At 38.4% G+C, this 12,533-nt stretch overlaps 1 protein-coding gene across 1 annotated transcript in view; it reads left to right on the plus strand.

Annotated features, from left to right (window-relative positions):
• Positions 1-2,514: 2,514 nt before the first annotated feature.
• LOC134316527 (synaptogyrin-1-like) overlaps positions 2,515-12,533 on the plus strand; it is a 33,757-nt gene continuing 23,738 nt past the window's right edge. Inside the window, exon 1 of the mRNA XM_062996914.1 lies at positions 2,515-2,613. Within this exon, the coding sequence (XP_062852984.1) occupies positions 2,515-2,613 (99 nt within the window). The remainder of the gene's footprint in view (positions 2,614-12,533) is intronic.

Genomic DNA, 12,533 nt, shown 5'->3' on the forward strand with positions numbered 1-12,533 from the left:
AAAAATAATTTGTCTTATTTACTGGAAAATGCATCCACTTATAAATCATGCTCATGTTTTATTACCGCTTTATCCTGTCAGGGTCATGGTGGGGTGTGGGTCCGGTTCCCCCAGAATCACTGGGTGCAAATCAGTAACACACCCCAGACAGGACACCAATCCATCGTGGAGTCTTGGCCATTTTCCCCTCTTAGACATTGTCAGTCATGTCTGTATGATTTGTGTAAATCCTATTTATTCAAATTATCCTCCAGGCCACTCAAGGAGGATGGGGGTCCCTGCTGTGTCTGGTTTCTCTCAAGGTTTCTTCCTGTATTTTTAAGGGAGTTTTTCCTTGCCACTGTCGCCCTTGGCTTGCTCAACAGGGGTTTTTGGTCTGTTGGTCCTGGATTCTGTAAAGTTGCTTTGAGACAATGTCTATTGTAAAAAGCGCTACTAAAATAAATTTGACTTGACTTGACTATGAAAATGCCTAACTGGCTGATGACATACAGTAGCTGGGTATGAGAACCCTGGATCCCAAGGGGTTGAGGCCTATAGCATAATTTACCACTGCACCATCGAGCGCCGTCAAGTCGATAGTGCTCCTCCAGAACATCCTTTTTTCTTCAGACTTCTTAATGGCTTGTACATTACTTCTCTAATTGCATCCATTCATCTTGTCGCTGGTCATCCTTTTCCTTTTTTACCTTCAACTTTTAAGCATAAGTGTCTTTCCCAATGAATTAACTCTAACCATAAAGACTTCAGTTTGGTTACCTGGGCTTTGAGTAAGAGGTTAGGTTTAATAGTGTAAAATAAGAATTACTCTGTTCTTTTAGGACGAGTTAATTTAATTTCTCTTTAACAAACAAAGAATGCAACTGGTGGCTCCTTAGTCAGCAAGCACTTGTGATCTGGTTGAATTTAAGTCTAAAATAATTTGCTCTCGAGGTCGAATCTCAGCTCTGCTATCAGATGACTGGGTGGCTACACAGACGATTGGCTATGTCTGAGGCAGGGTGGGCTGAAGTAATTCCTTATTGCTGCTGCAATTGCGACCTCTGCTGGCAAAAACATTTTATATATAATACTATTTCTCAATTATTTAAATTAGTTTTACATGACAATGTTGATATAAATGTTAGCAAAGTAATTGTGATTTTTGAACAATTTCAAACAGTCATGTATAGCTTTATGAATAAATTATTTGCTCCTTGCTGATTTCTTCTATTTTGCATCTTTATCGCATGTGGTTCTCTTAAAACATTATCTGAATTATAACAAAAGGAACCTGATTAAACACAGGTTCTGCTGCACTGTTGAAGACAACAAATGGTCTCAACAAGCAGCACATTAAGCTGCATTGAAAGAGAATTCAAGAAGAGCTAAACCAATAAATTTACTAATAAATTGAGTGAAATATATTAGGCTGGCAAGCATTATTTTAATACTCTGTAACTTCAGCAAACTACAGTGAGAACCATTATTTCCAAATAGACTTGAAACAGTGGTAAATCTTCTAATAACTGGCCATCATACTAAAACAAACATGATCTATATAGACTAATGATGTAAAATCAGAATATTCTACAATAAGGGCACAAGTCATGGTGGTTGTAGTGTTATAGTATGGGGATGATTTGCTGTTTTAAGGCCTGGTTGCCTTGCAGTGATTAAACACACCTTCAGTTTTGCTCTCCAGCAGAACAGTTCACCTCTAAATGGCTCAAAAGTAACTTAATTAAGGTGGCCAAATCAAAGTCCTGAACTCAGCCCAGTTATGAATGTGGCAGAAAAATTTTACAAAAAAAACAGGAAATTAGAATATCAAAATATTTTATATTAAAAAAGATCCTAAAGGGTGCTCAGGTGGCGCAGCGGTAAAATACGCTAGCACACCAGAGCTGATATTTCGAACTCGTCGGTTCGTAACTTAGCTCTGCCATCTGGCTGGGGTGGGCTCCTACATGAACAACGATTGGCTGTTGTTCATACAGGGTGGGGGCTGGATAGGGACTCCTCATAACTGAGGCAGTTACGATTAATGGCACCTGCACAGAGTCGAGGAATAATGCGTTGATCAGGGTGTGACTCTCCGTACTCGCTCTCCTCAATCAGGGCGGGGACATCAGTAGAGAGGAAGCATAATGAAATTGGGTAATTGGATACCTTGGGGGAGAAAATGCATAAAAAGGATCTTAATTTAATTAAATGAAAGTTCTTAAAGTTCTTTTTTTTTTATCTGTGGTTGACTTAAATCCAGCACATTCCCAATGTGGTATAGACCTAGAAAATAACCATGATGCATTTGTACCCGTCCGTATGTGTGCACGCTGAATAAAAAAGTGTATCCTAATCCCAAAAGAATAAGCAATGTGTTTTATGCACGGCGGACACGAGCATTAAAGATGCGGCGCGCGCCCGTGTCAATAACTGCCGCACGCTTGGAAAGGCGCGTGTCCGCGTGGTGTGTGTGAGCGCGCAGTCTGATTGTGTGTTTCTGTTTTTGAGAGCATCTCTGTGGCGGGGAAGATGGAGGGCACGGCGTACGGAGCGGGCAGAGCCGGGGGAGCCTTCGACCCAATCACCTTCGTCCAACAACCTCACACTATCCTCCGCATGGTATCCTGGGTGAGTCCGTGACATTCAAAGCCCATTATTTAAAAAAGATATGTTTTTGTATCCAAATGATGCTGGTGGAGGTTGTGCGCGTACTCGCACTGTTTATATACGACATGCATTTATTAGTGCATTAGAGCCTTGTTGCATTACATATTTGCACTAGATCAGTGGTACATTGCAAGCAGACATTGCAAATATGTGGAGCTTTTTATTACATGTAAACATTATATATATATATATATATATATATATATATATATATAGTATTTATAAAATAAAGTAATAATAATAAAATATATCATTAATTATAATAAAAATCGCTATATATATATATATATATATATATATATGCATGTGTGTGTGATTGTTATATACAATAAAAAGTTCCATACATTTGCAATGTATAAATATATGTATGTATGTATGTATGTATATATACTGTATATATATGTATAAAAAAAATATAATATAAAAAATTTGTGTTAGTGTGTATATATATATATTTATATATGATATGGGCAGTGTAGCCTAGTAATTAAAAGGTTGCAAGTTCAAGCCCCAGCAATGCCAGGTTGCCACTGTTGGGCTCTTGAGAAAGGCTTTTAACCTTCAATTGCTTAGACATTATACTTATCATTGTTTGTAGTAGTAGCTTTTTTATTTGCTAATAATAATCCTACTACTACTACTAACAATGATAATGGCAACATCTGATAAAGGCACCATTGTTTTTCTTGTTTGTCTTTTATTGTTTTAAGAGTAATTATTATTAGTGGTAGTAGTCGTATAAACATAAAGGCGGCATCTGTTTTTCTTGTTTGCAGTTTCTTGTTTGCACTGTTGTTTGCACCTTTGCACTTGTAGTACTTGTTTAGTTCTATATTTTTTATTGTTGCACGTGGTCCCGGAGGAATGTTATTGCATTTCACTGTGTACTTGCATATGTAATTTTTTACCTCAAAATGCTAAATCCTAAAAAATAATTCTTGGAAACATTTTTGCCTCTCGAACCATCCACCTCACTGTGTGTTGGTCAATACCAATGGAAATGCTATGGAGATGGGCATTGTCAAATGTGTCAATTTCAGTAGCCATTGACATAGTCCAGTCTCGTTGCTCAATAATTTTGGAGATGACTGTATATAATCATATTTTGTATATTATCTACACAGTGTATATTTAAGAATTGAGTATTTATCCCAATGTTTTTGTTTGGTTTAGCCACAATTACCTGCAAGACTATAATCCATTTTTATTCAAGATCTCTTGGTATAGTACTCAGTTCATTTTTCCATCCTTCCCAGAAGAATACCAGACCCTGCTGAGGCTACTACCATCATGTTTTACATTGGGGATGGTAATAGCTGCTTATGTCTCTGGTTAGATTTACACCACAGATAACATTTCAAATTAAATTCAAGCCAGGAAGCTTCACTTTGGTCTTGTTTTAACAATTAGGCTACTATGTGGAGAAGACACAAGTAAACTAAAAGACTCCTTATTTGTAGCTTTTCTATAAAGGCTATTCTTCTATAACACACTGACTGTGTTTAACTAAAAACATTACATGTTACATTACAAGAACTGACTTCTGCAAACCGATCAGTGACAGTTGGTGTCACAATAGCCTTTCTAACCATCTCACATTAGAGTTTGTTGACTACTTGGGGGGTTGTGACCTGACTTAGGCAGTATGGCTGTAGTTTTACATCACATTTACATTTGCAGCATTTAGCAGATATTTTTATCCAAAGCAATTTACAATTATTACTGAATACAATTTGAGAAATTTAGGGCTAAGGGCCTTGCTCAGGGGCCCAACAGTGGCAGATTGATGATGATGATGGAGCTACCACTGCCACATTTACTTTCTGTGGTCTGTCTTCTTGGTCTGTGCTGTCATGTGATTAGATCCCTGACTTGTTTTAAAGTCTTTTTGACTTCCTTTTAATTAAAATGAAAAACTAATGATGTTAACTAACAACATTTAGCCAATCAGAACAAGAATGTATTTTTACTTACCTGTTAATGTTGAATTGGATAGAGTAGCTGTAATTGTAAGAGCATTTCTATATTATTTGTAATTGTAATATTTTCTATATATGTATTTTAGTATATGTATTCTATATTTATATATTTAATTAACAGCAGAAACACTGAGTGTACATTTTACTGTTCCTGATTAATTACAATTGCATTGCTATGAAACAGTGTCCCTTCAGATCAGAATTTAAAATCCTTACTTTACTTATTCTTATTTTGATAATAACAGTAGGTTATTAGTGGTATTTTTAAATCTTTCTAAAAAGGAACATTGTAACACATGTTTTGCATTACCAGATTTAAACACCACCCTTATTGCAGTATTGCACCACCCTTATTATAAAAGTATTTAAAATAAACACAAACTCAAAAATAACCTGGTGATCTGGTGTCTGAACACATTCTTAAAGAGCAAAAAGCATAACAGAGTTGATGGAAGTGGATCTGCTGCAACCCTGACCAGGATAAAGAGGTTGATGAAAATAAAATGCCATTCTTTTTTACTTAAGAGTTGAACTTTCTACGCTACATTAACACTGGCAAAGAATTCTCACGTCTCATCACCCAAATTGCTAATTACTCCTTACTAGTTGGTGTGACCTTTCCTCAGATTTATTGTTGGTCATTTGGCTTTTTGACTTGGGTTGCTAGATTACTGCTATGGATCTAGGAGTACCTTGTAACTCAACGTTCCCTAAACTCAAAATCTTTGACACTCAACACCCTTCGTCAAGAAGTTTGTACCCTTAAACTCAACATTTCCCTTAAACTAAACTCAACGTGTGTGTGACTGCTGCTTTGTTCATCGCACGGCTTGAGCGGTTTAGTAAGACATCATCAAAGTGCGAATACGAGACGAATCTGCATTTGTGTGAAATAACCATCAAATTCACTCTGAAAGCATCTACATGTATCTGTATTCAGCTGGATTTTCATCCTGTTTCACTTTTAGACTTGTGTTACAGCTTGAGGTTCTGAGAAATTGTGAGAATCAACTTTTCTGAGAGTCTAAAATGCTTATTATTAAAAAATGTTTAATCTGTGTATGTATGTATTAAAAGAACAACATAGAAACACTAAACCTCTCTTAATTATTACTGCGCATAAGTTCTCTCCACTAATTAAGAAGCATAAGAAAACAATAAAGAAGTAAAGGTTTTATTGTATTTTTATATTAATTTTAGTTTATATTAGTTTTTTAATTGTATTTCAATGTTTTTATATTATATTTGTGTTATTTTCAGTGTATACGTGTCAAAAACAACCCCATTATTTTACATTAGCCTAAAATATATGCAGCTCCACTGGACCATGGAACGCATTAACAGGTTTCCCATACATCCTTATGGGAAAAATACCTTAAAAATCAACTCCATTCCCAGTTTCAAGTACCACTGTAGTTTCATTTAATTGCATTTAAAAACAAATCTTGAAATAAGGTTGTAAGGAAATAAAGGGAGAGGTGACAGTGAAGTTTTCTTCACCTAATTTGCTATTTTCTTTTAAAAAGACACTTTGGCAGCTGCTTTTTTGCTTATATACTGGCTACTTGCTTATGCCTATTGTCATTTTATTCATATTCTGGTATCTCACCTCCACCATCTCATATATGTTGGTTGCTATAATGCTGAATTTAGGTTGCTTTATTGTTTAATTGTAATTCAATAGCCTCTCTGTAAATTATCATATTTTAAACCACAAAATATGAGCATACGACTGAGCTTCTCATCTTTCTTAATATTGATTCCATTGTCTTAAATCCTTATTTTGACTTTTTTTGTAATTCTTCAATACCACTATGCTTCCATTTGTTTCCATGTTTACCACAACTTTAACCTGGTCAGTTTTGTGGTGGGTCTGACGTTCCCGGAATCACTGGGCGCAATGCAGTAACATATCCTGGACAGGACGCCGATCTATCACATGGCCTCTGCCACAATCCCATAACTTAACCAGTCATGTCTGTATGTTGACATCACACTGGGAATTTAGTGTCATTTACAGCTGCCCCACTCGAGTGCCCTGCTGCCTTTAATTTCTTGTACTTTTTACTTCTTACAATGTCTAATTATGAATTGGAGCGGCACGGTGGCTAAGTGGGTAGCACTGTCGCCTCACAGCAAGAAGGTTCTGGGTTCGATCCCTAGGTGGGGCGGTCCGGGTCCTTTCTGTGTGGAGTTTGCATGTTCTCCCCGTGTCTGCGTGGGTTTCCTCCCACAGTCCAAAAACATGCAAATTAGGTGAATTGGAGACACTGAATTGTCCATGACTGTGTTTGATATAACCTTGTGAACTGATTCTTGTATAATGAGTAACTACTGTTCCTGTCATGAATGTAACCAAAGTTTAAAACATGACGTTAAAATCCTAATAAACAAACAAATTACGAATTGCATTACAAATAGTATAGTTACACACTGTGTACCTACAGTATAGTATAAACTGGAAGAAAGAACACCAGTGCATTGAAACACCATGGAGAGAAAAGAATCAAATGGTTTGCCTATTTCTTATAAAATAATTTATAAAAATGTTTTTGATTGTTTACTAAAGTTAAAGATTTCTTTTTCTTGCTTGTAATGTAGATAACACTTCTCTGCTGTTAAATTAGAAAGCCTGCAAATGTAGCTGCAGTAGTTTTTCACCACTGCTCATAACCAACTTTTTTGAAATTTTGATAGAAACCACATTAGGCCCTACAAGACTTTCTATTAACTGTGTTATGTGTATCGATCTGTACACAATAGTAGCTGTTGTCTCAACAGCTGTTTGTTTAGTCTACGTCTGTGATATCCCACACTTTTACTCTTATGTTCTGTTGACAGGGACTTTATTGCTTTGTTCCTTGGGGTCCCAGAGACCCTAGTGCTGTGTGGTTAATATAAAATTACATTGAGTTCAAAATTAACCAGTTGAATTAACCAGATTAACAGGAGAGAAAGAGAGAGGTGGGAGTAAAATTTTTTAAAATGTTCTGTGTGTATGTGTGTGTGTGTGTGGGTGTAAGTGAGATGTACCTCAACACTAGACAAATTAAAAACATATGAAAATCTATTACCTTTAATCAGGGCGGCATGGTGGCTAAGTGGGTAGCACTGTCGCCTCACAGCAAGAAAGTAGAAACAACAGTTTGGGGGCTTGTTAGTTAGCTATTATATAAAGTCATTATTGGAACACAATAATAATAAAAAAAATAATGGGTTTTGTTTCCAGTTTCAATAAAATTAGAAAAAAATCATAAAGTATCTAGATGATTAAAAAAGGAAGGATATTTTGTGTGATATCACAGAGGCTTTGGGGTCTGAGGTACCCCAAAAAGAACATAAGGCCTAAATTTGCACTATGCTTGTCTAAAACTGATCTAAAAATAATTAATAATTAATAGGACGATTATTAAAAGTAAGCAAGGAATTAAAAATGTGCCGAGTTGCTTTGTGCATATGAAGGTCTATTTATGTCCTTTTAAATATTACTATTATTATATTTGTAATAGATTTTAAAATGTTGGAATACATCAACCTCAGTAATAAAAAAGACAAATATTAGGAATAATCCTTTAAATCCTTTTAAATTTGGAGTTGATTTCTCCCACCAATCTAAACTACCCAATCACAGCTTATAGACTGGGTGCCACACATCTGGTATCAATCTGGTGTTGGCACATTTTCTAATCTGATCCACTGATAATTATTATGCAGTAAAATTATAATTCATAACATTGGGTTTGACCCACTTTAAGTTTTATTCCATCACATTCTCCATTTTCCTCCCATTTCCAAAAAAAAAACAAAAAACAAAAACAAGCAAACAGGGTATTGGCTGGTATAAATGTTTACTGTCTCTCTCCATGCAATAAACTGATGCCCTCTCAAGGGTGTAATCCTGTCTCTGGGTGGTACCAAATCCAGTGTGTGAAAATTACCGTAGTGAAATTCGCGGTGGTGCAAGGCCAAAATGCACACTTGACCGAGCGGTAACTGACAGATGAAGATACAACTAAGAGCAGTCAATGCACCTGCTGCATGTTGTTTCAGAGTTAGGAAACTGGAGGTACCTAGAGGAAAACAATTTGCAGAATTTCTCAGACAGTGACCAGTGCAGGGTCGAACCCAGGTTCACAGAATCCATGTTGCTCTGCAGGATATATTCTTCCATAAGTGCTACCATGCTGCCTTTAGAATAAAGTGGTTAGTAACAATGAATGAATACATAAATGAATGATGACATACACTGAAATAAGATGACTGGAATACTAAAAGCCAGTCTGTAGCCATGTGTGTCATTTTATTCTGTAGCAGGAAATGAGTCTAGAGTCTGTGATTCGGCTGTCATCTTCAATAGAAAAACCAGAACACTGATCAGCCGGACATGGCCTCTAACACACACACACACACACACACACGCACACACACACACACAGAGCTTCTCAGCCATGTCATTATAGGGCCTGTTTGTTGCTATGGCAACACGGTGACACAGACACCAAGGTGCAGGGCGAGACGCAATGCTGATGATGTACACACCATCCCACAATCCCTTGGTGCCGCAATGGGAACATCTCCTGGAGACTGATGGTTGTCATGCAGGGATGGAAAATGAAGATGGTTAAGAGACAAAATAATAATTAAAATAATTACAATAAACTACAATATGTGACTAAATATTACAATACAATGAAAAATAAACAGATCATTTGAACTGTTGTTTTTAAGTTAATATAAATATTTAATTGATTAACATTTCTGAACTACACTTAAAAAGTGTTAAAAATACTATTACTACTATTAAGGTTACTATTATTATATTTTTTATGGATATTTAAATGTAGGAATACAACAACTGTCAGTCTCGGCTCTCCTCAACCAGGGTGGAGATCAACATCAGTAGAGAGGAAGAATAATGCAACTGGGTAGTTAGATACGACTAGATTCGGAGGAAAATTGGGAAAAATGCAAAGAAAAAAACCTTATATACAGTATGTATACACTGAACAGCCATAACATTAAAACCACCACTCACTGTCCATTTTATCAGCTCCACTGGGTGCACTTTGTAGTTCTACAATTACTGATTGTCCATCTGTTTCTCTGCGTGCTTTGTTAGCCACTTTTTATGCTGTTCTTCAATGGTCGGGACTCTCCCAGGACCTCTACAGAGCAGGTATTATTTGGGTGGTGGATGATTCTCAGCACTGCAGTGACACTGACATGGTGGTGGTGTGTTAGTGTGTGTTGTGCTGGTATGAGTGGATAAGACACAGCAAATGCTGATGGAGTTTTTAAACACCTCACTGTCACTGCTGGGCTGAGAATAGTCCACCAACCGAAAATATCCAGCCAACAGCGCCCCGTGGGCAGCATCCTGTAACCACTGATGAAGGTCTAGAAGATGACCAACTTAAACAGCAGCAATAGATGAGCGATCGTCTCTGACTTTACATCTACAAGGTGGACCAACTAGGTAGGAGTGTCTAATAGAGTGGACAGTAAGTGGACACGGTATTTAAAAACTCCAGCAGCGCTGCTGCGTCTGATCCACTCATACCAGCACAACACACACTAACACACCACCACCATGTCATTGTCAATGCAGTGCTGAGAATGATCCACCACCAGAATAATACCTGCTCTGTAGTGGCCCTGTGGGGGTCCTGACCATTGAAGAACAGGGTGAAAGCAGGCTAAAAAAGCATGCAGAGAAACAGATGAACTACAGTCAGTTATTGTACAACTACAAAGTACTGTATATCAACTACATGTTAAATACTCAAGATCCAATCTATTAGTAGACATCCAATATCCCAATGACCAATGACCCCTGAAATGGTCATGTTCGGGTTTCATGTGTTGAGCTGTTGATTCACTTCTTTATTCTAGTGTAAGGTTCAGATTCTCATGATGACTGAATCAATCAGATTGACTAAATGATTCAGATTGATTTTCACTTTGGAGACTGCTAACCTTACATTTAGTAACATTATACCACATGAGACTGTACAATGCAGAAACATCTGATCCCATACATATACATACACACACACATACACACACAAACAGACAGGAGGGTGCGCTGGTGTGTGTGTGCATGAGTGAGACAGTGTAACAAGATGGTGAAGAAAGAGGATAAACACAGCATGGCAGGTTCAGGACCTGGTCATGACGAACACAGTGTGGGTTGAAATCCTAATGCGTCTCTATGTTTTAATAAAGACCCATTGATCGTGTGTGTTTAGAAGACGTGAGATGTCCTGTCAGCGCATATTAAACGTTATCGTAATTACTATCGTAATATTTGTTTTGCCTCATCCTTGTCTGTGTTGGGGTAGATGTCAGCAGTTCTCACATGCTTGGCAGACCAAAACGCAAACTGTCGCTGTATGCTTAGCGGGAATTTGTACAGATGGTCAGGAAAAACGGTTTGCCATTCATTTAAGCTGCTGAATTGACACTGTCCACAGTCAAGCTAGTTTAGTAGCTTCTTTTTTTTGCATTTCCCCCCAAATTTCCTCCCAATCTAGTCGTATCCAGTTACCTGATTACCTGACTCCTGACCGAGGAGAGCAATGACTAACACATGCCCCCTCCGACAGTAGCCAGTAGCCGACTGCATCTTTTCACCTGCACGAGGTGAGCTCATATGTGGATCAGCTTTGTGGACTGAGAGCCATGCACTGATCTCCATTATCCCTCGTCTCTGTGCAGGAGCCATTAATTAGCCAGCAGAGCTCGTTATTGCATCAGTTATGAGGAATCCCCTCCTTACGAACTAGTCAATCATTGTTCGTGTAGGCGCCCAGCCTGTCGGTAGCAGAGCTGAGATTAAAACTCACGAGTTCGAGAAGTTAGCTCTGGTGTGCTAGTGTGTTTTACCGCTGCGCCACATGAGCACCCAGCAACAACGTCTAATAGAATGCTTGATGAAAATATAGGGTCTTTCCGAAAACCTAGTGAGCTGCCTTGCTGCCTACTGCTTACCTAGGCAGCTGCCTAAATAGGAGGATTCTGATAAAGACATAAAACTTTTTCAGACACACTACTTGGACAGCGATTACGTCACCGCAGTTTTCGCTTACTAAGCTAACACAGTTAGCCTCAGGCCATTCAAACCAATTGGCTGAGGCGACAAAACCCACTAGCATAGGTTGCGCACAGAAAGCCATGCACTGATCCCCATTATCCCTCATCTCTGTGCAGGAGCCATCAATCAGCCAGCAGACGTCGTAATTGCATCAGTTATGAGAAATCCCCTTCGGCACCCTCCATACGAACGAGCCAATCATTGTTCGTGTAGGCGCCCAGCCTGCCGGCAGCAGAGCTAAGATTAAACCTCACGAGTTTGAGAAGTTAGCTCTGGTGTGTTAGTGTGTTTTACCGCTGCGCCACATGAGCACCCAGCAACAACGTCTAATAGAATGCTTGATGAAAATATAGGGTCTGTCCGAAAACCTAGTGAGCTGCCTTGCTGCTTACTGCTTACCTAGGCAGCTGCCTAAATAGGAGGATTCTAATAAAGACATCAAACTTATTCAGGCACACTACTTGGACAGCGATTACGTCACCACAGTTTTCACTTACTAAGCTAACACAGTTAGCCTCAGGCCATTCAAACCAATGGGCTGAGGCGACAAAACCCACTAGCATGGGTTGCACACAGAAAACCATGCACTGATCCCCATTATCCCTCATCTCTGTGCAGGAGTTATCAATCAGTCAGCAGAGGTCGTAATTGCATCAGTTATGAGAACCGGCACCCTCCATACGAACGAGCCAATCATTGTTCATGTAGGTGCCCAGCCTGCCGGTAGCAGAGCTGAGATTTGAACTTAATGGTTCGAGAAGTCAGCTCTGGTGTGCTAGCATGTTTTACCACTGCGCCATCTAGAAAAA

Source organism: Trichomycterus rosablanca, chromosome 6, assembly GCF_030014385.1.
Source record: "Trichomycterus rosablanca isolate fTriRos1 chromosome 6, fTriRos1.hap1, whole genome shotgun sequence".
Taxonomy (NCBI): Eukaryota; Metazoa; Chordata; class Actinopteri; order Siluriformes; family Trichomycteridae; genus Trichomycterus; species Trichomycterus rosablanca.